Source organism: Bubalus bubalis, chromosome 21 (genome assembly GCF_019923935.1).
Source record: "Bubalus bubalis isolate 160015118507 breed Murrah chromosome 21, NDDB_SH_1, whole genome shotgun sequence".
Classification (NCBI taxonomy): Eukaryota; Metazoa; Chordata; class Mammalia; order Artiodactyla; family Bovidae; genus Bubalus; species Bubalus bubalis.
In genome coordinates this window covers 47,141,770-47,165,518 of record NC_059177.1, presented here as the reverse complement: position 1 = coordinate 47,165,518, position 23,749 = coordinate 47,141,770, and the positions used below count along the sequence as shown (strand labels likewise).

General features: G+C 48.1%; 1 protein-coding gene across 3 annotated transcripts in view; it reads left to right on the top strand.

Moving 5' to 3' along the window:
- Positions 1 to 23,749, top strand: part of CACNA1D (calcium voltage-gated channel subunit alpha1 D) — a 345,516-nt gene that overhangs the window by 252,954 nt on the left and 68,813 nt on the right. For 2 of the 3 annotated variants that reach the window (XM_006053080.4, XM_006053081.4), the window contains exons 11-21: positions 746 to 772; positions 4,527 to 4,687; positions 5,621 to 5,846; positions 5,977 to 6,184; positions 9,605 to 9,725; positions 13,312 to 13,426; positions 13,900 to 13,969; positions 14,814 to 14,880; positions 15,728 to 15,875; positions 18,246 to 18,375; positions 21,560 to 21,619. In XM_006053080.4, the coding sequence (XP_006053142.4) occupies positions 746 to 772; positions 4,527 to 4,687; positions 5,621 to 5,846; positions 5,977 to 6,184; positions 9,605 to 9,725; positions 13,312 to 13,426; positions 13,900 to 13,969; positions 14,814 to 14,880; positions 15,728 to 15,875; positions 18,246 to 18,375; positions 21,560 to 21,619 (1,333 nt within the window). The remainder of the gene's footprint in view (positions 1 to 745; positions 773 to 4,526; positions 4,688 to 5,620; positions 5,847 to 5,976; positions 6,185 to 9,604; positions 9,726 to 13,311; positions 13,427 to 13,899; positions 13,970 to 14,813; positions 14,881 to 15,727; positions 15,876 to 18,245; positions 18,376 to 21,559; positions 21,620 to 23,749) is intronic. The other variant, XM_044933775.2, reaches the window with a different exon arrangement.

Here is a 23,749-nt window from a genome sequence, read left to right as displayed (position 1 = left end):
ACATTGGCTGTTTTTCTGGATGCGCTGGGCTGCAGGAGCAGGCACCCCAGCTGCGTGCAGCGCTCCAAGCACCGCCTGCTCTGGGGGAGCCCCATGCGATTCTCTTTTGTTTGCTTTCTGCTGGTGTCCTTTAGGCCTTATGCCTGTCGAGTACAGGTGTCATTTTCAAGAGAATCTGATCTCCTTGGCGGAGATGCATAAAAATGATGTTAGGAGCAGGAAACTCAACAGTTTATGAAGTAAAATTTCCTCCTCCTCCTTGCTGGGCCCTCCTATAGTAGCATGAAGTAGGTAGGGAATGGGTTTGTCTTGCCATTCTGCAGATGAGCACACTGAGGCTCAAAAAGCTGTGCTGCTTGCCTGAGCTCTCGTAGAGTGAAAAGCAGAGCTGGAGCTCCAAGCCCAGGGCTCTTCTCACTGTAGCAGCAGCACGTGCTGTTGTGGAGATGCGTGGCTGAGCTGTGGGCAGGAGCAGCCCCGCTGGCTGCAGTGTGAGCAGTTTGGGGGTAGGGGGGAGAAGAACCCTTGTCGTCTCCACCTGTGCCAGGGCTGCTCAGGCAGCTGAGAGTCTTCTCTTGCCTGGCCCCCTGCTCCATGCTCACCCCAGCTGGCTCACTTCAGGAGCTGGGGGTGCTGGAACCAGGCTTCCATGCATGGCTTTTATGGTATCTCTGCTGAAAGGTGGAGGGGAACATATCCTGGAGCCTTCCTAACAGGAATCATATTCTTTCTGTCTTTGTTTCAGTCAAGCCATCTCAAAGTCCAAGCTCAGGTCAGTATCTTCTTTCCCTAATTTTTCTTAAACTTGTGTGGGCTTTTTATGTTCTACCTTCTGAACTTTATGTAGAATTGCTCTAGACCTGATTTTTTTTATACTGTGGGCTCTGACATTCATGTAGAAGATCAACCTGCCCAGTAAACAGTAAGTACCTGCCTTGTAGAACTGTAGTAGGTGCCAAAGAACCATTCCCCCCCTCCCCCAAAAAAAAAACAGATCAGTAAGATGCAACCATGAATAATGTTTTGCTTACTAATCAACCCTTTTTGTGTACCCTCCCAGAGTCATTTCTCTAAGAGAGATACTTCCTGTCACTTTTCTGCTGTAAACTTTTTCCATTGAAGGAAGTTCAAGAGGTCTTCTGAGTTCCTCGTAATGGTTTTACTTGCTCTGAGTGCAGGTTACATAATCAGCTGGTAAAAACTCATTGAACTGTATACCAGTGATTTGTTACTTTCCCATATAAGTATTATTTTTCAGTTAGAAACAGTGTTTTACCACTGTGTACAAAAATTCACTTAAAGTGGAATAGAACTGAAGGTGAAGTGTTCGTTGCTCAGTCGGTCCATCTTTCTGCCATCCCACTGACTATAGCCCACCAAGCTCCTCTGTCCATGGAATTCTTTTTGTAAAACTGTAAAAATCCTAGAAGAAAACATTGAAAATTTTAGTGACCTTGGGTTAGGCAAAAGTTTCTTGGGTACAACGCCCAAAGCACTGGTCATAACAGGAAAAACTGATGAATTGGACTTCATCAAAATTAAAACTACTACTTCTTGAAAGAAAAAGATCATTTGCAGACTGGAGGAAAAAATTATTGCAAAACAGAATTGAGAAAGGACTAGTATCCAGTATACGTAAGCATAGTATCAGTAATAATAAAACAACCCAATAAAAATGGACAGTAGATTTTTAGTAGGCATGTAGTCATAGAGGGGGCTTTTTGGTGGCTCAGATGGTAAAGAGTCTGCCTGCAATTCAGGCAACCCAAGTTCGATCCCCAGGTTGGGAAGATTCCCTGGAGAAGGGAATGGCAATCCACTCCTGGATTCTTACCTGGAGAATTCCATGGACAGAGGAGCCTGGCAGACTATAGTCCATGTAGATGGCAAATAAGCACATGAAATGACCACTGGTCATTAGGAAATGCAAATTAAAATCACAGCTGAGATACCATGATGCGCCTATAGAATGAATCAAATTTTGAAAGCTGGCATTTTGACAAGGATGCAAATCAATGGAAATTCTTACATACTGCTACAGGTCAGGTGACACAGCCATTTTAAAAGCAAGTTGTCAGTGTCTTACAGAGTCCAGCATATTTACCATATGACCCAGCAATTCACCTCTAAGGTATTTATATAGGAAAAATGAAGATAGATGCCTACACAAAAAATTTTGCATGAATCTTTATTCATAAACATTATATATGTATAATTGATAAATACAACATTTATATGTTTATAATTGCCAAAAGCTGTAAATAACTCAGATGCCCATCAGATGGTAAGGTAGACAAATTATAGTTCATCCATATGATGGACTGAAACTCAGCAACAAGAAGGGAGAAAACTACTGAGAGATCAGTGAGACAAATGGATCACAATTGAACTTTTTCTAAATGAGGGAGGCCAGCCTCAAAAAGCTATATATTGTATGATTCTGTTGATAGGATTGTGAATGAAGCAAAATAATAGAGAAAGAGAACAAATCAGTAGCTTTCAGGGGCTGGGGTGAGCAGTGGATTAACTAGAAAGTGCCATTAAGGATTTTTTTTTGAGTGCTAGAAATATTCTACATCTTGATTGTGGTTGTGATTACAAACTTTAGAAGAAAAGTCAATTTTGCCATATGTAATTTATATCTTAATAAACCTGTCTTTAAAAAAATTAAGGGGACTTTTCCTGGTAGTCTAGTAGCTCGGACTGTGTACTCCCAATGAGGGAGGTATAGATTCGATCGCTGGTTGGGGAACTAAGACCCCACAGCATGTGTGGCGAGGCCAAAAAAAAAAAAAAAAAATTAACAGCGTTTTCATAATGAAAAGCACTTTCATGAATTTCCTGTTGCCAGAGGACATTTAAATTTCTTCATAATTTGGCCCCCAGATCACCCTCTGACCTCTGGGGTATTTAGACACTCCTCCCAGACTTCGCACTTTGTTATTCTGGACTGCTCTCCAGCTGTCAAATGGACCACACACTCCAGTTCTTCCTACCCAGTCTCTTTGGCGGGAGCTAAGTGGAGTGCCCTGCCCTCTCCCTGTCCACCCGTGGCTAATCCTTATTCAGCTGTCGAGAGAGAGAGCCAGCCCAAACCTCAGCTTTCTGAGGAGCCTTCCCTGACCCTTCAGCTCTCTTGTAGCTCCCTTCTCCTTCCTCCTGTACCCAGTACCCTGGGCGTAGCACTTGGTGTGGGTAATTGCCTGCCACAGCCTTCATACTGTTACAGGATGGGGTCACAGACCGCGCCTCCTCTGGACTTGGGAGACATCTGTCACTTGTCCCTGCAGCTTGAATAGGGCTGCAGGGACAAGGCTGCATGCCCTTGAGCTGGATGTCGTTCAGGCCACCTTGCTTGTGTGTATTGCATTATGCATCATGGGAGAAACCCAGTCTTGTGGGAACAGTTTTGAGTGTCCTCAGTGGAATTTTTCTACTCTTGTTATCATGTTTCCAGCTGCTGTTACCATAGGAAACCCACATAGCAAGAGCAGGAATACAATGCACCTCACTTGTTCCAGGTCTTGCCAAAGAGCTGGCACAAGTCTTTCATTGGTCCCTGGGTTACAGTGTTCTTAGCAGAGCAGTGCAGCTGAGTCAGCCAGGGCTGCAGCCTTGACACAGCCTGGAAAGTCTCCTGACTCAAGTGCTAGAGGAAGCGCCCACCACCCCAGTCTGTGAGCACAGCCCGGACTGGGCTGACACTGCCACTCGGCCAGCCCTTCTCTGAGACCCTCTTCACCAAACTGTCCTGTGGCAAGGAATGTTTCCTGTAGGGAGACGGGCTGAGGCAGAGAATACTCTAATTACATACTGCAACTGGGAGTCGGTAGAGAACATGCTGCTTGTCTGTTTGGCTCAGTTCATTTTATTTGTATGGAAACATGATTCAATATTAGCTCTCCTCCTAAAGGTATATTTTGAGCATTGCTAGTTAGAAAGGGCACCTGATGACTCAGGAGTACGACTCATGTCCTACTCAGCATTGATGACTCTCTCTGGCTCCAGAGCTACCTCCCAGATTTTCGAAAGGACTGAAGGGTTCCCTAAAAGGAAAACTCAGGTTTTGGAGCCCTTGGCTGCCTGATAAATTCCACATGATGATTGAGGTGCTGCAAGAGATGTGGATGATAAGCTGGCGTCTCTCTGCACTGACAGCTCAATCAGACCCGAGAGCCTCGTGGTGGGCATGTGAACTGTGGATGTGTACAAGCTGGTGACTCTGAACATCTAGATTTCCTGACCGGCTTGAGGACTGCATATGACAAATTACGGGGTTATCTGCAGCCATAGGAAGGAAACAGATAAGCATGATCAAGTCAATACTGTGCTTTTAAAAAGTCATCTTTAAAAACCACCGTTATTTGTCTTATGAGGTCTGGTCATTTCTGTGTCATTTGTTCTCCTCTTTCCTCCCTGCACCCCGACCCTGGTGGGGACCTCCAGAGTGCAGTCATTCCTTAGCGATATCGATCAGGTGCTGCGTCTGTCTGTCATCCAGGGGGTAACGTTTGCTTCTCTTACAGCCGCCGCTGGCGCCGCTGGAACCGCTTCAGTCGCAGAAGGTGTAGGGCTGCCGTGAAGTCTGTCACGTTTTACTGGCTGGTCATTGTCCTGGTGTTTCTCAACACCTTAACCATTTCCTCCGAGCACTACAACCAGCCTGACTGGTTGACACAGATTCAAGGTATAAGCAGAAGCCATTCCCTTTTTGCTCCAAACAGGGGATCCCCGAGCCTGCCCAGCTGCAGTCTAGTCTTTTCAGATGGACGTGTGGTTGTCCAGGACCATTTCCAGTGAGCAGTGGAACTTGGAGGGTGGCAGAGCCAAGCACAGGCGCACCTGGCCAGAGTGTGGGTCCGGGTCGTGTAGTGTGTGATGCGCCTTGGAGCTAATGACTCCAGAGCAGCTCATTGTCTGAACCCTGTGTGGGATCAAGGAATCTGGCAGCTGGAAGGGACCTCATATCCCTCCTCCCTGTGCCCGCTGGAAGCTTTATTTTCCGCTGTAGTTTCCTCGGCAAGTGGTGGCTGTTTGCCCACCTCGACTGCCCCAGCAGGGTGGTGTGGGAGCTCACCCCATTCTGAGTTGGACAGTTTTGAGCCATTGTGAAGACCTACCTGATGTCAAGTTATATCTGTTTCTACTCAACTCTCCAGCCTGCTGGGTAGCATTTTTTGAAGTGACCTTGACAGGCAACTGCTGCTTAGATCTGGGGGCAGTAAGCAAGACCAGACAGATTTCTTGTGTGACTGAAACAAATAAAAATAATACGATGGTCTAAATGCAGACTTGTAGGCTTTCAGGCCTCGAAAGCCACAGAGATTATGTGGTAAGCTGCCCCTCCCCATTGTACAGTCAGTGAAAGTGAACCCCAGAGAAACCAAGGAACTTCTCTAGGGGGCACACGTCTGGGTGGTAGCAGAAGCAAGACTGGAGTCTGGAAGACAAGTGGACCATGGGTGTTCCTGCCACATTTCTGTAGAGAGGGCAAGAGCAAAACCGTGGGCTGAGAGCTTGGGGCCCTTCTGGCAGCGGCTGGTGAGGGGAGGTGGCGGACCAGGGGTCAGAGATGCTCCCATGCTGAGATCCCATGGACACGTGCTCCTTGTGTTTCCAGATATTGCTAACAAAGTCCTCTTGGCTCTGTTCACCTGTGAGATGCTGGTCAAAATGTACAGCTTGGGTCTCCAGGCGTACTTTGTCTCTCTTTTCAATCGGTTTGATTGCTTCGTGGTGTGCGGCGGAATTACCGAGACGATCCTGGTGGAACTGGAAATCATGTCTCCCCTGGGCATCTCTGTGTTCCGCTGTGTGCGGCTCTTGAGAATTTTCAAAGTGACCAGGTGAGGACGCGTGTGCTCCCTGCAGGGGTTTCCCAACCGTGGGTGGTGGTCAGCCCCGATCCCACTTGGGGGGACCATCTGCTCCACCCCACGCGGCGCCCTAGGCTTACCCCCTCGTCTTGACTTGCAGGCACTGGACCTCCCTGAGCAACTTGGTGGCATCCTTGTTAAACTCCATGAAGTCCATCGCTTCGCTGCTGCTTCTGCTTTTTCTCTTCATCATCATCTTCTCCTTGCTGGGGATGCAGCTGTTTGGTGGCAAGTTTAATTTTGACGAAACGCAAACCAAGCGGAGCACCTTTGATAATTTCCCGCAAGCCCTTCTCACAGTGTTCCAGGTGAGTGCCCCACCCTCCTATCCCTGGGTGGCGCCTTAGGAGACACCTTCTTGTCTGTCCACAACTCAACAAGGCAAAATGATTCCATCGTCACTGTATCAGCAACCTCTGTTCTAATAACACTCTGATTAATTTTGTGCCATATAAGTCATTTATTTTGCATCAAAGTCCAGAGGGATGTGCTGTGATCTCATGTTTTTGTGAGATCATTGGATGTCTTGCTAAGTCGCTTCAGTTGTGTCCGACTCTGTGTGACCCTGTAGACGGCAGCCCACCAGGCTCCCCCGTCCCTGGGATTCTCCAGGCAAGAACAATGGAGTGGGTTGCCATTTCCTTTTCCAATGCATGAAAGTGAAAAGTGAAAGTGAAGTCGCTCAGTCGTGTCCAACTCTTAGTGACCCCATGGACTGCAGCCCACCATGCTCCTCCGTCCATGGGATTTTCCAGGCAAGAGTACTGGAGTGGGGTGCCAGTGCCTTCTCCACTGGATGTCTTATGAAATAATAAACCTCACGTTTGTGTTTGACTGTATGAGGTTTCTGGGGTTTCATAGGGTCTGAAATCCTCTTCTTGTACTTTGCTCATTCTTGATGGCAGGCCAGTTTTATAATCCTGGTTATAATGGATTTATGCATAGTGTGACTTCTAAAGCCCTGATGCTGTGGTGTATAGTCAGGAATCAGGGTGACTAAACAGTCGCGACAGCTGCTGTCCCTTTGCTGTCCCCGTCGTGTGGTGGAATGGGGACACACAGGCTCTGAGGGTGTCTGTGCTGGTGCGGCCCTGGCGGGCATCAGGCCGAGAAGGGAGCCACGGGGTTAGGGCTGCACAGGTGGCCCTGCCCTCAGAGGCCCAGCCTTTCCACCCCACCTGGCTCTCACCTGAGGTGTTCCAAGCCCCCTCCTTGTGTGTTGTGGCCTTCCTTGGACACAGCCTGGCAGGTAAATTTTAAAAACCCATCTGCCCTTGTTGCTTTTCACATGTAACGCCAGCGAGTCCTGCAGGCAGGACGGGGCGGCCTGGCCGGAGGCCTGACCTCCCACGGTGGCTCTTCCATTGCTCAGCACTGTGACTTTGTAAAGTGACTGTTTTCTGAAAGATGGAGCCTAGAAGGAATGATCTCTAAGGTTCTTTCCTACTTGGACATTTTGAATTGAATGGAATTGCTGTCACTGCTACAGGCCTGGCCTATAGCAATACAGTATAATACAACTCAGAATTGTTTATTTTTGGCTGTGCTGGGTCTTCGTTGCTGTGCTTGGATTTTCTCTAGTTGGGGCAAGCAGGGGCTCATCTTCATTGCAGTGCTTGGGCTTCTCACTGCAGGGTCCTCTCTCTTTGCAGAACACAGGCTCTAGGCTTTCGGGCTTCCACAGTTGCAGCACATGGGCTCAGCAGCTGTGGTGCATGGGCTTAGTTGCTGCATTGCATGAGGAATCTTCCCAGGCCAGGGATGGAACCTGTGTCCCCTGCATTCGCAGGAGGATTATTAACCACAGGACTACCAGGGAAGTCCCCTAACTCAGCTTTTTGAATTAAACTTAATTTTTGGCCACTGATGAGTTATTCATTTTGTTTTGTTTTGTTTTTTTGATGCTTCCAGAGAAACCTGCATGGTGCTGGTGGTTTTTGTAGTACATGTGTATGGCACAGAATTTAAATGTTAGAAAAGCATGTAAAGTAGCAAGTCTATCTCCAACCCAGCCACCAATTTCCCCTTGTGGGAGGCAACCACCATTAAGCAGATTTTTCTGTATTCTCCCAGTGTGTTTGCTCAGATGTAAATAAATTTACCTGTCTACCTGCGATCAGATGAATTTACACAGATGGTAGCTCATTCTACGTGCTTTTTTAAATCTTTCTTCTTTAGCACCTAAAGTGTCCTTAAGAACCTGTCTTATTGGTCCATAAAAAGGTGCCTCTTCCTTTTCAATGCTGCCTCCATTTATTTTTTATTGGAGGATAATTGCTTTACAATATTACTATATGGTTTGTGCCATACATGAGCATGAGTCAGCCACAGGTAGACATATGTCCGCTCCCTCCTGAACCTCCCTCCTCCCCCTCCCCCTCGAGGTTGTACAGAGCACTGGGTTGAGCCCCCTGTGTCTGTCCATTTTGTGGTGTGTGTGCCATAATTCATGGAACTGGTCCCCTGCTGCTGAATGAATATTAAACTGTGTCTTGGCTGAGTAGGTAGCCTTGAATGCACATCATGGGGCTCGTGTGTGATATTAGATCTGTAGCATAAATCCCCTCAAATGGAATTGCTGGCTTAAAGAGGGTGTGTCCATTTTCAACTTTGACACTCTTGCTTAAGTCTTCTCTTTAAGGCTGTGGTAGTTGATCCTCCAGTGATGGGGGTGGATTCTGTCTGTCACCTCACTCTCTTTTAGCACAGTGAGTACACAAACATTCTGATCACCGCCTGTCTGGTAGATGAAAGTGTTCTCTCATTGTAGTTTTAATTGATACTACTCTTGTCAGGAATGAGGTTGAATATCTTTTCATGTGACTAGGAGCCATTTATAGTTCCTTCTCTATAAATTGCTTTACCTTTTCCAATCATTTGGCAAATTTCTGTTTGGTAGTGATTCACATCATAGATATGATTTTCCATTTCCACAGTTGATAAAGCATGAGGAATGCTAGGCAGCCGTTAAAAAGAATGAAGTGACCCTGTGACACAGAGGGTCTCCAGAATACATCGAGAGGGAGAATAAAAAGCAAATTGTAGAAAATTCAAATAGTATGATACCCTCTTTTTCTAATAAATAAATAAGATACCAACTGCCTGTTTTCTCCGGGTGTGTATGCTGCTGCTGCTGCTGCTAAGTCGCTTCAGTCGTGTCTGACTCTGTGCGACCCCATTGACGGCAGCCCACCAGGCTCTGCCGTCCCTGGGATTCTTCAGGCAAGAACACTGGAGTGGGTTGCCATTTCCTTCTCCAATGCATGAAAGTGAAAAGGGGAAGTGAAGTCACTCAGTCATGTCCGACTCTTAGCGACCCCGTGGACTGCAGCCCACCAGGCTCCACCGTCCATGGGATTTTCCAGGCAAGAGGACTGGAGTGGGGTGCCATTGCCTTCTCCGCCGGGTGTGTATATATATGCTTAAATGCACAGACAGACAGAGGTCCTGGAGAGACACACCAGCAGGGGCTGAATGGGCTGGGGTGCAGTCAAAGAGTACACACGTCTTATGTGGAATGTCATCTTATTTTCATCAGAATAATTAACTCATGTATTTGTGTGATTAAGTGTAATGTTTTGAAGACTATGGTTTGACGGATGCATTTGTTCTGTGCAAGCTGAATTGTGCAAGGCAGCTGACACCAGACCCAGGCAGCCCCAGTAGCTTGGGAGAATCGTGGGAACTGTGAGTCCACCTGCCCACTGATCCCAGTTTTGGCTTCTTAGATCCTGACAGGCGAAGACTGGAATGCTGTGATGTATGACGGTATCATGGCGTATGGGGGCCCATCATCTTCTGGAATGATCGTCTGCATCTACTTCATCATCCTCTTCATTTGCGGTAACTGTATCCTTCTGGATGGCTGGGGTCACCTTGTCATCACCATATGCTGTCCTCCTCTCCAAGGTTCCCCGGGGTGGGGGCAGTGGTGGCCAGGGTGATGGGAACGTGAGCATCCTCACCTCGCTCCCGTGTGTCCTCCACTGTTGCTGGGACAGCAGGGGAGCGGCAGAGTCTCCTCCGGGCCTTGAGGAATGAGAGCAGCCACGGAGGCAGCCTGAGGTGGCACGTGGGCGACACCGGGGGTCACCCGCTCCGCGTGACATCACAGCCCAAGGGATGGCTTAGGACAAAGCCATGTGCTCTGTATGCTGCCACCCTTGAGAGTATAGGGAGGAAAAGTGTTCTCTGGCTTTCAGGTTCTTTTGACCGGCTACTAATCAAATTGACGTAAGACAGATTAATAGGAAAACACATTTAATTTCATACATATGAAGACCCTGTAGGTGTAGGACCTAAGAAATAACCAAAGCAGGCTGTTCATATATATTTCCAGAGAAAAAAATCAATTATTTCTGAAGATTTGACAAAACAAAGAAGTGTTTGCTTGGGATAGCAAAGTAACGGAGAAGTCACAAGCTTTGTTTGTAAAGCCTTCTCAGCCTCGGATCCCCAATTGCCAGCACTGTCCCCTGGCTTAGGGAGGATGCCTCTCAGGGAGCTGGTTTCCTGCTGTCAGGGGAACAGATGTGGGTCAGAGTGTTCTTCTTGTACCAGCTGTTTCTCAAATAACTTTAATTCAAAGTCATCAACATGCCACCTTGGCTTGTTTTGGGGTGGCCCACTCCAAGCCCCATTAAAAGGTTAGGGGTACATCTCTGACTTCCTAAGACCCTTCAGAATGGATGGGGATGTTTATCTTCAGTGGATTGATCTGAGCTCTCCTGACCCTCATTTTGCTCTGCTGATCTCTACGTCTTTGGGGATCACGTGTCCCTTGGCCAGCTGCTCTGTCCTGCTTTCTCTGACTTGTTTTCTTCCTTCTCCCAGCCAGAGTCACTCTAACCCTGGGTTTCTGAAAATTCAGACCTCCCTTTACGTCGCTTGGCCCCTCTTGACCCTGTAGCCTTGGATTGTGTCTGCTTTCTCTCTGTGCCCTCGCTGCCCTGGCACAAGACCTGGCACATGGAGCTCCTTGATTAATGCTTAGTGAGAGAACAACTGTGACCGAGGTATGAATACTGCTCCTTGGTCTTCGCTTTTTTATTTTAAAGAATCCTAATCTAGAATCTTCTTCTGAGAAGTCTGGTGGGCTGTTTTCCCCTTCATTTTCTCTGGCTTGTTAGTGAACCTTCTTCAGGGTGGAAACTCTAGTGCAAGCCTGTGAGAACAGTGCTTTGTACTTCGGAGTATTCTGTGGAAGCCCCTCTCCCAGCACACACAAATCCTGCTGCAGGGAGCCACGCTGCCCACCCCTGCCCCCAGGGGAGCTCTCCCGCCAGTTTCTCTCCATGCTCCTCTCATCACTTGCGGCTCCCGCTAGAGTTTGGGGAGCAGTTCTCCATCTTGCCACCTAGTAATAGGCGATAAGCTCCCTGAGTCTGCAGTCTCTTTTTGTATTCACGTCTTTGTGGCTTACACCACAAGATCACGCACAGTTGGCTCTTGGTCAGTGTTTGTTAAATGAATGATCAGTATTTTCTTTTTCTGTTCTTGTGATTAATTCTCTAGGCCACAGCCATATACTGGTTCCAATCTGCACAGAAGTATTCTCTAGCCACTTTCCCTCCAGTTAGATGTTGTAGTTTCTTTATAGTGGGTGTATCACTCTCTGCAGTCCTTAAATGGTTTATGATCTATCTCCCCCAGCTAGAACAGATGCTACTTGGAAACCAGGTCTCCAATCTGTCCTGTTTCCTCTCATGTCCCCAGAACCCAGAACTCTAACCAGCATATCAGAGTTGCTTGGCAGATCTTGTCAGATGAATTCCATGGCACACCAGTGTTTAGGAGGGTCTGGTGGGTTATACATCTAAATATATCTATTGGGTATTCGCTCTTGGAAACCATCTGTTACAATCTTGTAAGACTTTCCTGTGGTTTATTACTCTGGGTTTACTTTCTACTACTGAAAGAATCTGGTGTCATTGTAAGACGAGAGACACAGTACTTCTTCATTGCCATCATTAGTAGGAATTCTCAGTGCAGTTATTCCCAGCACTGATCATTTTCTGAGCCACAATTATCCCACGTTCATCAGAAGGGAGCTCGTGTTGCCAAATCATCGGCCAGCCCAAAACAAACTGCTTCCCCAGGCTCATTGCAGCTCTGTTTAAAAAGTAATCCTAGTGTATCAGAGGTGTTTTGACAGTCTTAATAGAATCGACTCACATTTCTACCCTCTTTTTAAAGACTTGAATAGGTTAGTCAAGCATGACATCCCCTGAAGCTTGCTCATTATCAGTGGCTTGTTAGGTTGTATTTGTTGACATGTTCAGCAACCCACATGAGAGTTCAGATTGCACTGGGCGTGTGGGGCTGTGGCATGCCTCTCCTGTCTCGGGGCCCCTGGGCTCCCATTGTCTTGCATGCAGATGGCCTTGCATCAGCCAGAGGGAGCATCAGTGAGAGAAGGGAGTCACGTTGACCTGTTTGTTGCCCTCTGATCCCTATGCTTCTCCAAAATGTACTTAACTTCTGGCAGGTAAGAAACAGGCATCTTCAGAGTATGTTTTTGTTTTGTTTTTTTTCAGTCATTCGAGGAAACTACAGAAACAGCATTATAGTAAAAGCCGAAAAGCTAGTAACTTGTCCAGTTACCTAACTTTCTACTCTTTGAAAGAAATAAAACCAACCACAAGAGTCAAAGATATAGTCACTGTGTGACCATGCAGAAGGACAGGCCAGCACATCTGGCAATAAGTTAGATGTGCTCTAGTCAGTCAGTGTGAAATGAATGAATGAGGTATTTGCAGACTTGGAAGGTCGTTTCAAATGAGAAAGGCCCAGACTGCCTTGTGAGGTCATCATTTGAATAAGGCGTAGCCTTTCTTGGGGTCTTATTTTGGAGAGCACACCCCAGATAGATAGGTTGTGGGTGTGCATGTTTTCAAAGAAAACACAGTGCATAAAGTGCAATGTAACATGCATAAAAACATTACATTTATGTTACAGGTTGTTTTATGCAGTGTGTTTCATACCCATAGATACCTAGATGTATAGACACACACATAATACACACATGAAGGGAAATATTGGTATCTGTAGGTTTTCATGGGTTTTAGTGAATCTTAATTTTGCTTCTGGCTAGCTTATCTTCTACAGGTTCTGGGGCTTTTTGAAAAATGGGGCTCCAATCTCCTGGCTTTACCAAGTGAATATGGCACTGCTGCTGCTGCTAAGTCGCTTCAGTCGTGTCCGACTCTGGGCGACCCATAGACGGAAACCCACCAGGCTCCCCTGTCCCTGGGATTCTCCAGGCAAGAACACTGGAGTGGGTTGCCGTTTCCTTCCCCAATGCAGGAAAGTGAAAAGCCCTAGGGGACAGGCAACCTGTCACCAGCCTCTCGAGCACAGGGGTGTGACACTGCCATTGTTGACCTGGTATAGCTGCATTTAGAACCATGCTTCATCCTTAACATTCTCAAATTAGATATTCTACTGAATGTCTTCTTGGCCATCGCTGTAGATAATTTGGCTGATGCTGAAAGTTTGAATACTGCTCAGAAGGAGGAAGCTGAAGAAAAGGAAAGGAAAAAGATTGCCAGGTAACCGCCTTTCCCCTGGGGAGGTTTGCTGAATGAAGGGTTTGACCCAGGGAGCCAGTCTTAGGTGCGACCTGTTGGGGCTCCCATGATGCTGCTTTGTGGGGATGGTGGCTGGCCTAAGAGGCTGACCGAAAAAGATGGATGCTTGGGCAGATCCCAAGCCCTGGGCTCTTATTCCCTTGAAGCTGAAAGTAGGAGTCACGTCCCCATGCTTAATGAATCTCTGCAGTTAATTCTGGCATCATAAAATAAATGATGCGTCCAATGCTGATTAGCCCTTGAATGAGAATTTTAATAAGATGATCTGTGTTATTAATCCAGTGCACTGAGATGAACTGAGTGTGGGTTGTGCTGTATTCTTGCTGTTAGGGTTGTTCCCAATTAAATGGGCCACTGTAGATTCAAAATCCTAATGAGCTTTTTCTATATAAAACAGGATGGTTACTTGGGTCCTTCTGTTCTCTTCTCTGTAGAAAAGAAAGTCTGGAAAATAAAAAGAACAACAAACCAGAAGTCAACCAGATAGCCAACAGTGACAACAAGGTATATGTTACATTTTCCGCTTTGTTTCCAAATAATTTTGTTGATATCACCATAAGTGTATCACCTTTATACCATGACAGTGTTGTGGGTGCTATTTTAGAGTGAAAGCGTGGCACCCCATCACAGATGCTGGCTTTCCAGGAGGGTCTGCGTGAAGTGGAGCACTTAACTGGTTGTTAACAGTATTTCAGACAGAGAGCTGGTGTGATACATATTTAACTGGTCTGACACCTTATTTTTTCTTGATTGGAATGGTGTGGGCACATCTGACCAGTGTCCCTATCTTCTCAGTGGGGATTAAAATCAAAGATTGGTAATAGATGTCTGTCCCTGGGAAGGGGGGCAGGGGTGTCTCAGGATCAGAGGGTTTGGGCACTCAGGGCCCTACTGTGAACACTCAGGCACTGTGGCAGCTGTGGATTTTTCCTCAATTTGTTGATTTATTCACTGAGTCAGTAAGTCCTTTCTCAGTGGCGATGGTGTGTCAGATACCAGGGGTCAGGAATGACCAAGAGCAGCGAGATCTGCGCTCACATGGGGCTCGCAGTCTGGCGAGGAGGCAGGAGCCTGCGAGGTGGTTCTCATGTGGCGCGTGCACCAGTGCTGGCTGGCCATGGCTGGGTAGGGCTGACACCAGTTTGCTCCTCATCTGCTCTCAGGCTTTCTCTCTGAAGCAGGGGCATCATCTGGGGGTACCTGCTCTCCTGACACACTCACACAGCACCCACTTTGGAGATCACACCCCTACCCCGGGCTGAATGGCAGGGTTAGGTCTTGAACTGCCCCTCTCGAGTCCACTGAAGTCAGAGTCTCCCTTCCTCCCAAGACTTCTCTGTCCTCCCAGGTTACCATCGATGACTACAGAGAAGAGGATGAGGACAAGGACCCCTACCCACCCTGTGATGTGCCAGGTATGCGGCGGACACCAGAGACGGGCGCTGAGCTCATGAGTAATGTCCTCACATGGATCAGCGCCTGGGTCTGTGGCCAGCCCAGCTGGGCACACGCAGGGCTGCCGAGGCCAGAGATTCGGTCCCCTTGTGGGCTGGTTAGCTCAGGTTTTTCTCGGGCAGCTTAGGGAACCCAGACACCAGGTGGTGGGGAGAGAACACAGATGCGGAGCAGGGCGCGTGCAGCCTGCACTGGGTATCTCTCTAGGAGGCAGCCAGTGGCCAAGACTCACTGGACACTTTCACCTTGACTGGGGACTTGACAGGCTGCTGGAGGGAGGTCCTGTGGGGTCAGGGAGCTTGGGAGACTGCCGGTGTGTGACTTGAAACCGTGCACAGTTTATCAGGCTGAAGCTGAGTGTGCAGGTTGCTGGGGAAGCAGCCAGGTGCTGGGGGGCTGGCACCTTCACCTGGTGCTCAGATCTTAAACTGCTGGGGGCCTCATTCCCACAAAGGGACACACTCACCAGATGAGAATGCTTCTCAGCCCCAACCCACACACTGTCAGTTCATATTTGGAAGGTTTTGATTAATGTAGCCCACCTTGTGTCCATGGAATTTTCCAGGAAGGAATAGTGGAGTGGGTTGTCATTCCCTCCTCCAGGGGAATCTTCCCAACCCAGGGATCAAACATGGATCTCCTGCATTGCAGACAGATTCTTTACATCTGAGCCACCTGGGAAGCCCTGTGTAAGCTGATACACATTGTTAAAGTTTAAGCCACATTTTCATGTGAAATTGAAAATGAGCGTTCAAACCCAAATGCAATCCTTATTTCATGCCTATAAAAAAAGTATCTCCTTTAAAGTAGGTGAAGAGGAAGAGGAGGAGGAAGAGGATGAACCCGAGGTTCCTGCTGGCCCCCGTCCTCGCAGAATCTCTGAGTTGAACATGAAAGAGAAAATCGCCCCCATCCCGGAAGGGAGCGCTTTCTTCATTCTCAGCAAGACCAACCCGTAAATATCCCCTTTCTAGTCACGTGGCTGCCCCATCTCCCCCAGATCCTGCAGAGTGCTTGAGAGTGGCTGGGGGCCAGGGGTAGGGGGGGCAGACAGTGCAAGGGAAGATGGTTCACAGCCCCTTTCTGTGCCTGAGTGTTGAGGCCCCCCGTTCCCCCTGACCCCTGTCGTGTTCCAGCTTTGCCTTTGCCCTCTTCATCTCTTCCTGGCCTTTCTGTGCTTGGGCAGGGGTATAGGGGGGTGACCAGGTCTTGGGAGAAATGCTATTCCAGACCCCGCTCCCACACACCCCACACCGGGCCAGCAGTGGGGCAGTCCTGCAGCTCTGGGCTCTGGGGGCCGTCACCTGTGAAGCGTTTTCCATCCAAAGGACCCTTTCTTCGTAAGGAAGTCTTTTGCTAAGATGCTGTGGGAGATGAGGGTGTTGACCAGCTTCCTGAACATCTCCACTCAGAGGCCCAGTGTAGCCGATCGCTTTTCCCTATTGAGCTTGATGGCAATGTACCAGTATTGCTCAGTGATAGTTTATAAGTGGTAGCTATTCAGTTCAGCTCCATGATAGCCTGCTTAAAATAGCATTTCTCCTGTTAAAATGATCCAGTGCTTGCCAGGAACCTGGTAATTACTCACAAGTACTCTAAGAGGAAGATGTGTATTTACTAGCTGGTTTCTAGGTTTTAAATCATCTGGGACAGAGTGAAATGCCAGGAGGAATAGATGGCTCCTGGAAAGGTTGCGGGAATTGCAGAAGCAGTTCTGGGCTGTCAGAGGAGAAATCTGTAAATTCTCAAGCGCCAGGGAGACACAGGGAGAAGCAAGGTGAGAACAGTTCTTACGGAGTTGAAGATTAGATAGTAATCTATTTTTTTTTTTTTATGGTCCATTTTTGAATTTGTTGCAGTATTGCTTCTGTCTTAAGTTTTGACTTTTTGGCCTTGAGGTATGTGGGATCTTACCTCCCTGACCAGGAACCGAACCTACACCCCCTGCATTGGGAGGCGTGGTCTTAATCACTGGACCTCCAGGGAAGTCCCTGGATGGTAGTTTTCATAGCTCATCGTTGTTGAGAGTTTGCATATCTCTTTTAAAAAGTTACTCAGCCTCCTCACTGACCCCTGCAGCTCACTGTGTCTGCTTATACGGGAGGAATGAATTCCATTTGCCCCCAAAGCTTTGAGCACTTCTTGCCCTCACAGCACTGTCAGGCTTTCCCCAGCTGCTGACAGCTTGCCGGCCCTCCAGGGACCACAGCCAGGCATTCAGCAGCCCCAGGGAGAAAAAATGAAACAAGACATCACCTTCATATAAAGTTGACTTCTGGTTTTTAAAGCGGAAAAAAACTTTTCAAAGGAAAACCTGCATGTATTCTGTAGACAAAAAAACCAACAGTGAAGTTCTGAAGTCAAATCCTGAAGTTGAGGGAAGTCAGACATTGACTGCACTAAGCATCCTGGGATGTTGTCGGGGCATCGGGAGGGGCTCTGACAGCCTGCGGTGCTGTTGTGAGAGTCAGGGCTGGGGTGCTGGGCACGTGCTACCCTCCTTGTTTCATGGGACCGGAGGAGCCTGCGCTGGCTCTGCCCCACCGGGCGCAGGGAGATGCTTGTGAGATTCTTACATGATGATGTGACTTCCACTTGACTTTCTCAGAAGCACTTGTTGTGGGTCAGCTGCCCCCAGAATAGCACTTCTGACAGGATGTCCACACAGCAGGAGAGTACACCCAGTCTCTCCCCGAGGTCAGGTCAGGATGCAGCCAGCCTGGCTGCTGGGGTCACCCCTGTTCTGTGTGAGTTTCTGCGATGAACTCTGACCTCAGTCTCTGTTTCAAGGCAGGAAAAGGGAGCTTCTGGGCTTCATGTTACAGTGGGGAGGTGTCACCATCAGACTTGGGTTGGAAATGTGCCCTGGTCCCCTACTAGCTGAGTCACCTTTTTGGGGACTTGCGGGTGGCAATACCTTGGGGCTTCTGGGAGTTTAGCTCCCTGACCAGGGATCGAATCCTGGCCCTTGGCAGTGAGAACGCAGAGTCCTAACCACTGGACTGCCAGGGAATTCCCATAGCTGGGTCACCTTAAGAAAGTTCTTTCACAATCTGAAGCCTCAGTTTGTTCACCTTTAGAAGGGCGGTGTTCCCGCATTTCAGGACACAGTGAATGGTCTGTGGGGCTTGTCCACACAGAACCCTCAGGGTTTCAGGGAAAGAATGGTCTGGTGGTTCCAGTTTGCTGGGTGGGGCTTGGGTGGCATAGGGACAGCGGTCCTCCACGTGGTCCATCACCATGGAGTGGCCCCAGCGTGCTGAGAGCGCTGGCCGGTGGGCTCGGGCCCTTCCAGGGTTCATCCATGCGGTGGCTCTTCCTGCAGGATCCGCGTGGGCTGCCACAAGCTCATCAACCACCACATCTTCACCAACCTCATCCTCGTCTTCATCATGCTGAGCAGCGCCGCCCTCGCCGCCGAGGACCCCATCCGCAGCCACTCCTTCCGGAACACTGTAAGCCCCCAGCGAGGGTGTCAGGGCGGGCCCCCCCACCCCCAGTCAGTGCTGGGCTCGCAGGCAGAGGCCGGTGTCCAGGCAGGGCCTGCAGAGGCCATGAGGATCAAAGCTCACGTGGGCCCCTCCTTCCCCTGAAGGCATTTTATGCTGCAGATTTGTCAGTGCCAGAGAGATTTTTTTTGTTATGGGCACAAACCTTTATTGAATCATATATTTTACACCTCATTTCAGATACTCTGCAGTAACAGTGCATCCGGGAGCCCTGCTTCTCTGCATTGTTGCCAACATTTTGATTCCTCTTTTCCCCTCCTCAAATTCATGTGCACACCTGTTTTGAGGTTTCCTGCTTGTGGCAGCATCCAGCAGAGAAAAGAAAATCGAAACCTGGTGTGTCACATGCCCAGGGGGCTCTTACTTGGGGTTGGCAGGAAGACTTATATGGACTCAAATTCACACAGCTACTGTCACTGATGAGAAATACAAGTCAGGGAGATGGCAGATGGGGACCTGAGGCATTCAGCGGAGAAGAATGAAGCCTAGGTTAGTTTGGGCCAGTAGGTGACTTTCAAAGAGAAGAGAGGGTTTAATCTTCTATTATTAATCAGCTTTCAAAGTTCAGGGCTGACTCCCTTGCCTGACATCTGTGTTGGGCAGAGACTGGTACCTAAGTCAGTTCCTGCCTGGGCAGGTCAGTCTCAGCAGGTCAGCCATAAGCACTGAGAGCAATCCAGAGGCAAGACAGCTTCACAAGACGGTAGCCTGTTGACTGCCGGGCCTCAATGCTGTAGCGCAGTTTCAGCTGATCTCCCAGAAAGCCACCCGGGGAGGCAGGCCCACAAGTGTGCGAGGCTGTCAGGGGTTGCTGCCTGGCCCTTGTGGTGCCTCTTTCTGTACAAGAGACTTTTGAGATTTGTGGATTTAGACAAGTCACCAGATCAGTGCCCCATGACTTCAGTTGTGACAACCAAGCCCTGTGCTGTCTTTCCATTTCCCGTGCTTTTGGTTTGAAGCCTGGCAAACCCAATCTATGAGATTGACGAGATAATGGGCATTCTGATATGAAGATGAAAAGATCTTCCCCTCAAAGCATGGTTGGGTGACGTAAAGATGGAGCGCTGAGCCTGTCTCAACCTGTACCCAGGGGTTACAGCTTGAGGTCTCTGTCTAAATGCTCAGATGGAATAAAGCACAACAGGGTTTCATCAGTTCCATCATAAAGATGAGACACAGAGGGGAAAAGCTGTTTCGGGAAAAAGTACCATTGTGTGACAGACTAGGTCACAAACTGCTCCTAGAACACAGATTGACCAAGAGTTTGTTTACCTGCAGGCCTCATGTTCTAATTTTTATTATAATTACTTCCCCATGGGTTTATTTCCCTGCTGCTTTTTCCAAGAAATGTTATTGTTCTTTTTAAATAGATGTTCACATGAATGTGTGTCTTGCTTTTAAAAATATTTTACTGTTTATATTTGACTGTGATCAGAACAGTTAGCATGAGCTTTTCCTTAACAAATTCTTAAGGATACAAGGCAGTATCCTTAGCTCTGAGTACCATGTTGGACAGCAGATCTCCAGAGCTTACTCACCTTATGTGGGGAACTTTATGCCCACGTCCACCTGCCCCAGCCCTAACAACCACCCTTCTGCTTTCTGTCTGTGAGTTTGACTACCTTAGATACATCATATAACTGAGATCTAGCAGTGGGTTGTTTTTTTTTTTTTTTAACCTTAGCTGAGTTATTAGTGAAAAAGAAAAAGTAGGCAGAGTAAGCAGAGAGCAACCTGAGTCCGAGAGCCTTGACCCTCGGTACCAGGCCGGGTTGTTGGCTTGCCAGCAGCTGTGTGTTTCTTGGCGCCCCACCTGCTTTCAACACACAGGGAAACCTGCTGTGACCTTGGAGGGGATAAGGGTGAGGTACAGGGCTCCTTGTGGGCGGCCTCCGTGGTGTCCTGCGAAAGACCTTTAATTAGCTGGACAGAAACACAGTTACACCAGAAGTGTTCCAGCAAAATTTATAAATCCCCAAATGGAAGCAGTTTGGAAAATGAATAATGCTGTCTGAAGAGAGAACTTCGGGGAGGACAGCTGGCCTTTGAAGCAGAGGTTCTCGTCTTAGTCTCATAACAGTGAGGACTCCCCTGGGGTGGGTCCCACATGCACACAGCAGGGCCCAGGGCTCTCGACCAGCATCTCAAAGGCCTGGCCCCATGCCAGTGATGCAGAGACTGGCCGCCTGGCCTGAGCAGCTGCTTCTGTTCTCAGCATCCGCATCTGGGAAATGAACGGAGTCGGCCTGGGTGGGCTCCACGGGTTACCTTCCAGCGCTGGTCTCTTCTGTTCCCCCAAAACTGTACAGCCCAGTTGTCGTGAAGTTAAGCAGCCAAGGTGGCCGGTTCCACTGGAGGGTCCCAGCTGCCCTGTGCATGGCTGAGGACTTCCTGTGAGCCTCCTTAGTTGAGGCCTGCTGCCGTCCGCCTGCCCTCCCTCCTGCCCCCCCAGGGACCCTAGAAGGGGAGACAGGACTGCAGTGGCTAGAAAGTCGGTGGTATTTGGGGGAGTGCTGATAAAATGGGCCCAGCAAGGAGAAAACCTGCCTTGAGGGAGAGAGTGCAGCATTAGACACAGAGCAGCAGGCGGGCGGAAGAGGATCAGTGAAACTCTTCCTTGCAGACTTATCCAGCCTGGCACATCAGTGGAGAAAGGTGTTGGCTCCCTGACTGAATAGGTGGGAATTAGAGGGGACACAAGACCCCCTTTGATGCCACTTATACCTTTGTTTACATTTTCCCTCCAATCTGAAGCTCAGCAGGAGGGCAGCGTATTTCATTCTACCAAAAGGGCAGTTAAGGATCTAAAATGTGTGTGAGACTAATTAATCTGACACCACAAGTATCTTATCAGCATCGGTGCCGATGAACAAAGGTTAGTAATAAAACACTTTCCTAAGTGAGCCTCTGCTGCCCAGAACACAGGGCTGGGAAGGGAGTCAGCAAGAGTGGTCACAGGAGGTAAGTGTGCCCAGAGCTCTCTGATGGATTGAGTGGGGCCCTTGGAGCATCTCTGCACTTCCCTCCAGGGTGACAGGCTCCTCCCGGGATGACGGGTCTCTGAGTGCATGTGGGCTGTTGGGAGTTGTCCAGATGCCATTTTCTCATCTCCACGTGTTGTGCCTTGCAGATACTGGGTTACTTTGACTATGCTTTCACAGCCATCTTTACTGTTGAAATCCTGTTGAAGGTAACGGCTTTTTCATGGATCCTTGCGTACTCTAACGCAGCAGTAGCAATAACGCTGGCAATTCTTTGTTTACCTTCCAGATGCTAGGTTATGCAGATTATGTCTTCACTGGTACTTTTGCATTTGAGATCGTTTTAAAGGTAACAGGTGTCACAGGAGTGTGTTTCAGGGGCCTGCTCCTGTGTGTGACACGCGGCCAAGACACGTGACGTGCTTTTGGCTATTTTCGGTTTTTGTCCTCTGTGATCAACCTCCACTTTTTTTTTTTTAAATCAAAGGATATTTTTCCTGTAACCATTCAACCTTTTGTTGCTGTTTCTTCAAAAAACCTTTGAATGCATGTGGGAGCTACTTTGGCTTCCTAATAGTGATTGGGAATTATATTTTGCTCCTTTTTTTAGTATCTTCTGAAATTTGTCAACTGACAACCGGTCCAGTGCTGTGTGTGAACTTTCTTCCACCCTTCTTGACCTCAAAGTCAGAGGAAACGCCTTCCTCTTACAGAGGAAACGTCTCTCGTTTCTTTGACTGCATTATGTTTTCAGTGCCCGGAAATAGTAACACACTATTTTCTTGCAACAAGATTTGCAAGATAACGTGGGTCTCTCTGTGTTAAGATATATATGTTTTAATGGATGGGCTTACATTTACACAAACAAAAAGAGCACCCTCTGGACAGGGTGCCCAGAATGTACTGCCCATGCATGAGCTGCCAGTCGCCATTGCTGCATGTGGTTTGAGTCCTGGTTTTGAAGGCCTCCTTGGGTGAGCCCAGCCTCCATTTCTATGGACTCGGAAGTCTGGAGACCCACAGCAGACATCCCAGAACCCCAGACTTGCCCAGGGGCGTGCATCCTTGAAGTCCTGGGACAGTGTGGCCTGCAGCATCTCCTGGTGGGGAGACCCTCAGGGATATGGGGACTTGTAACCACAAGTTTCTTTAAACCATGTTGGGGTTTTTGTGTGTGCATCTCAGGACAAAAAAAAAAGAGTATTTTCATGTAGACTACCATGGAACTTGGGCTCTTTACAAAATCTTCTGTAAAATAAAACCTCAGTTAACATTCCAGGCAATAGAGTAGTTACTTTCTGTCCTTCTCTCTCTCTCTCTCTTTTTTTTTTTTTTTTTTTTGGCTAATGAAAATATTAGCACAATACTGACCAACCAACCTCTGTTTAAACCTTTGTTAAAAATCTTCTAGATGTTTGAGTTCATTTTCCTGCCATCAGGTCAGTAAATGTGGTTGAATGTGGTCCGAAGTGAGATGCTGCCTGGATCGGTGAGCAGATTCTACCACCGTCTCCATGGTGATGGATATCGCAGCTGAAGGCTCAGAGTGTGGGGTGCAGCAGTGCCCACCTGGCCTGTGCTCCATCCCAGGTTTTCCTTTTTGGTGATTTGCCGTCTCCTCAGACTGAATTTGGAAATGTCATCCTTAGCCTGTTAGCCTGGTTAATTGAGGTTTTATTTTCCTTTCCACATTTTTAAGTTGTTCAATGAAGTGTAGGTACCCTTGGCCTTCAGGGCAAAGAGATACAGGTTTATTTAAAAGAAAAACACCCCCACAGTTACTACTTTTCACTTTCTGTGTATTTGCCCCAGTGACTTAAATCTTCCAAATCAATCCTCATTTTGAAGAAATCTTAGAGAGTGGAAAATAAGCTAAAACAAGAGGGATCCCAAAAGTGGAGAATCTCTGAGAAGCAGCTGACATTGAAAGGGTGGTTCCTGACAGCCTGGGGAAGGTTTGAAAGGCTGTTTGGTTACTGGGTTACATTTGAAGTGGGCTTTTTGTTGTAGTTTGTGGGTCACAGAGGATTGATTATTGGCAGTAACATGTGGTCTAGTATGATTAACTCCCAGCTCTTCCTCTCCTGTATTTATCTGAAAATTCCCCCATCTTTTTAAAAAATAAGCAGTAACTCCATGTGTCTTTCAGTTTTTTCTCTGGGGCGTTTCCTCACTAAGCTCCTTACTTAGGAAGCTCAGTGGGCACCTGCAGTGTGGGCTCTGGGCACTTGGGGCATGGCTTAGAGAGCAGGTGAGGTACGCGTGGCAGCTTCTGAGCCCCACCTGGCATGTGCCAGAGTGGCTGGAAGCCCTTGGAAAAGGACAGATCACTCGGGACT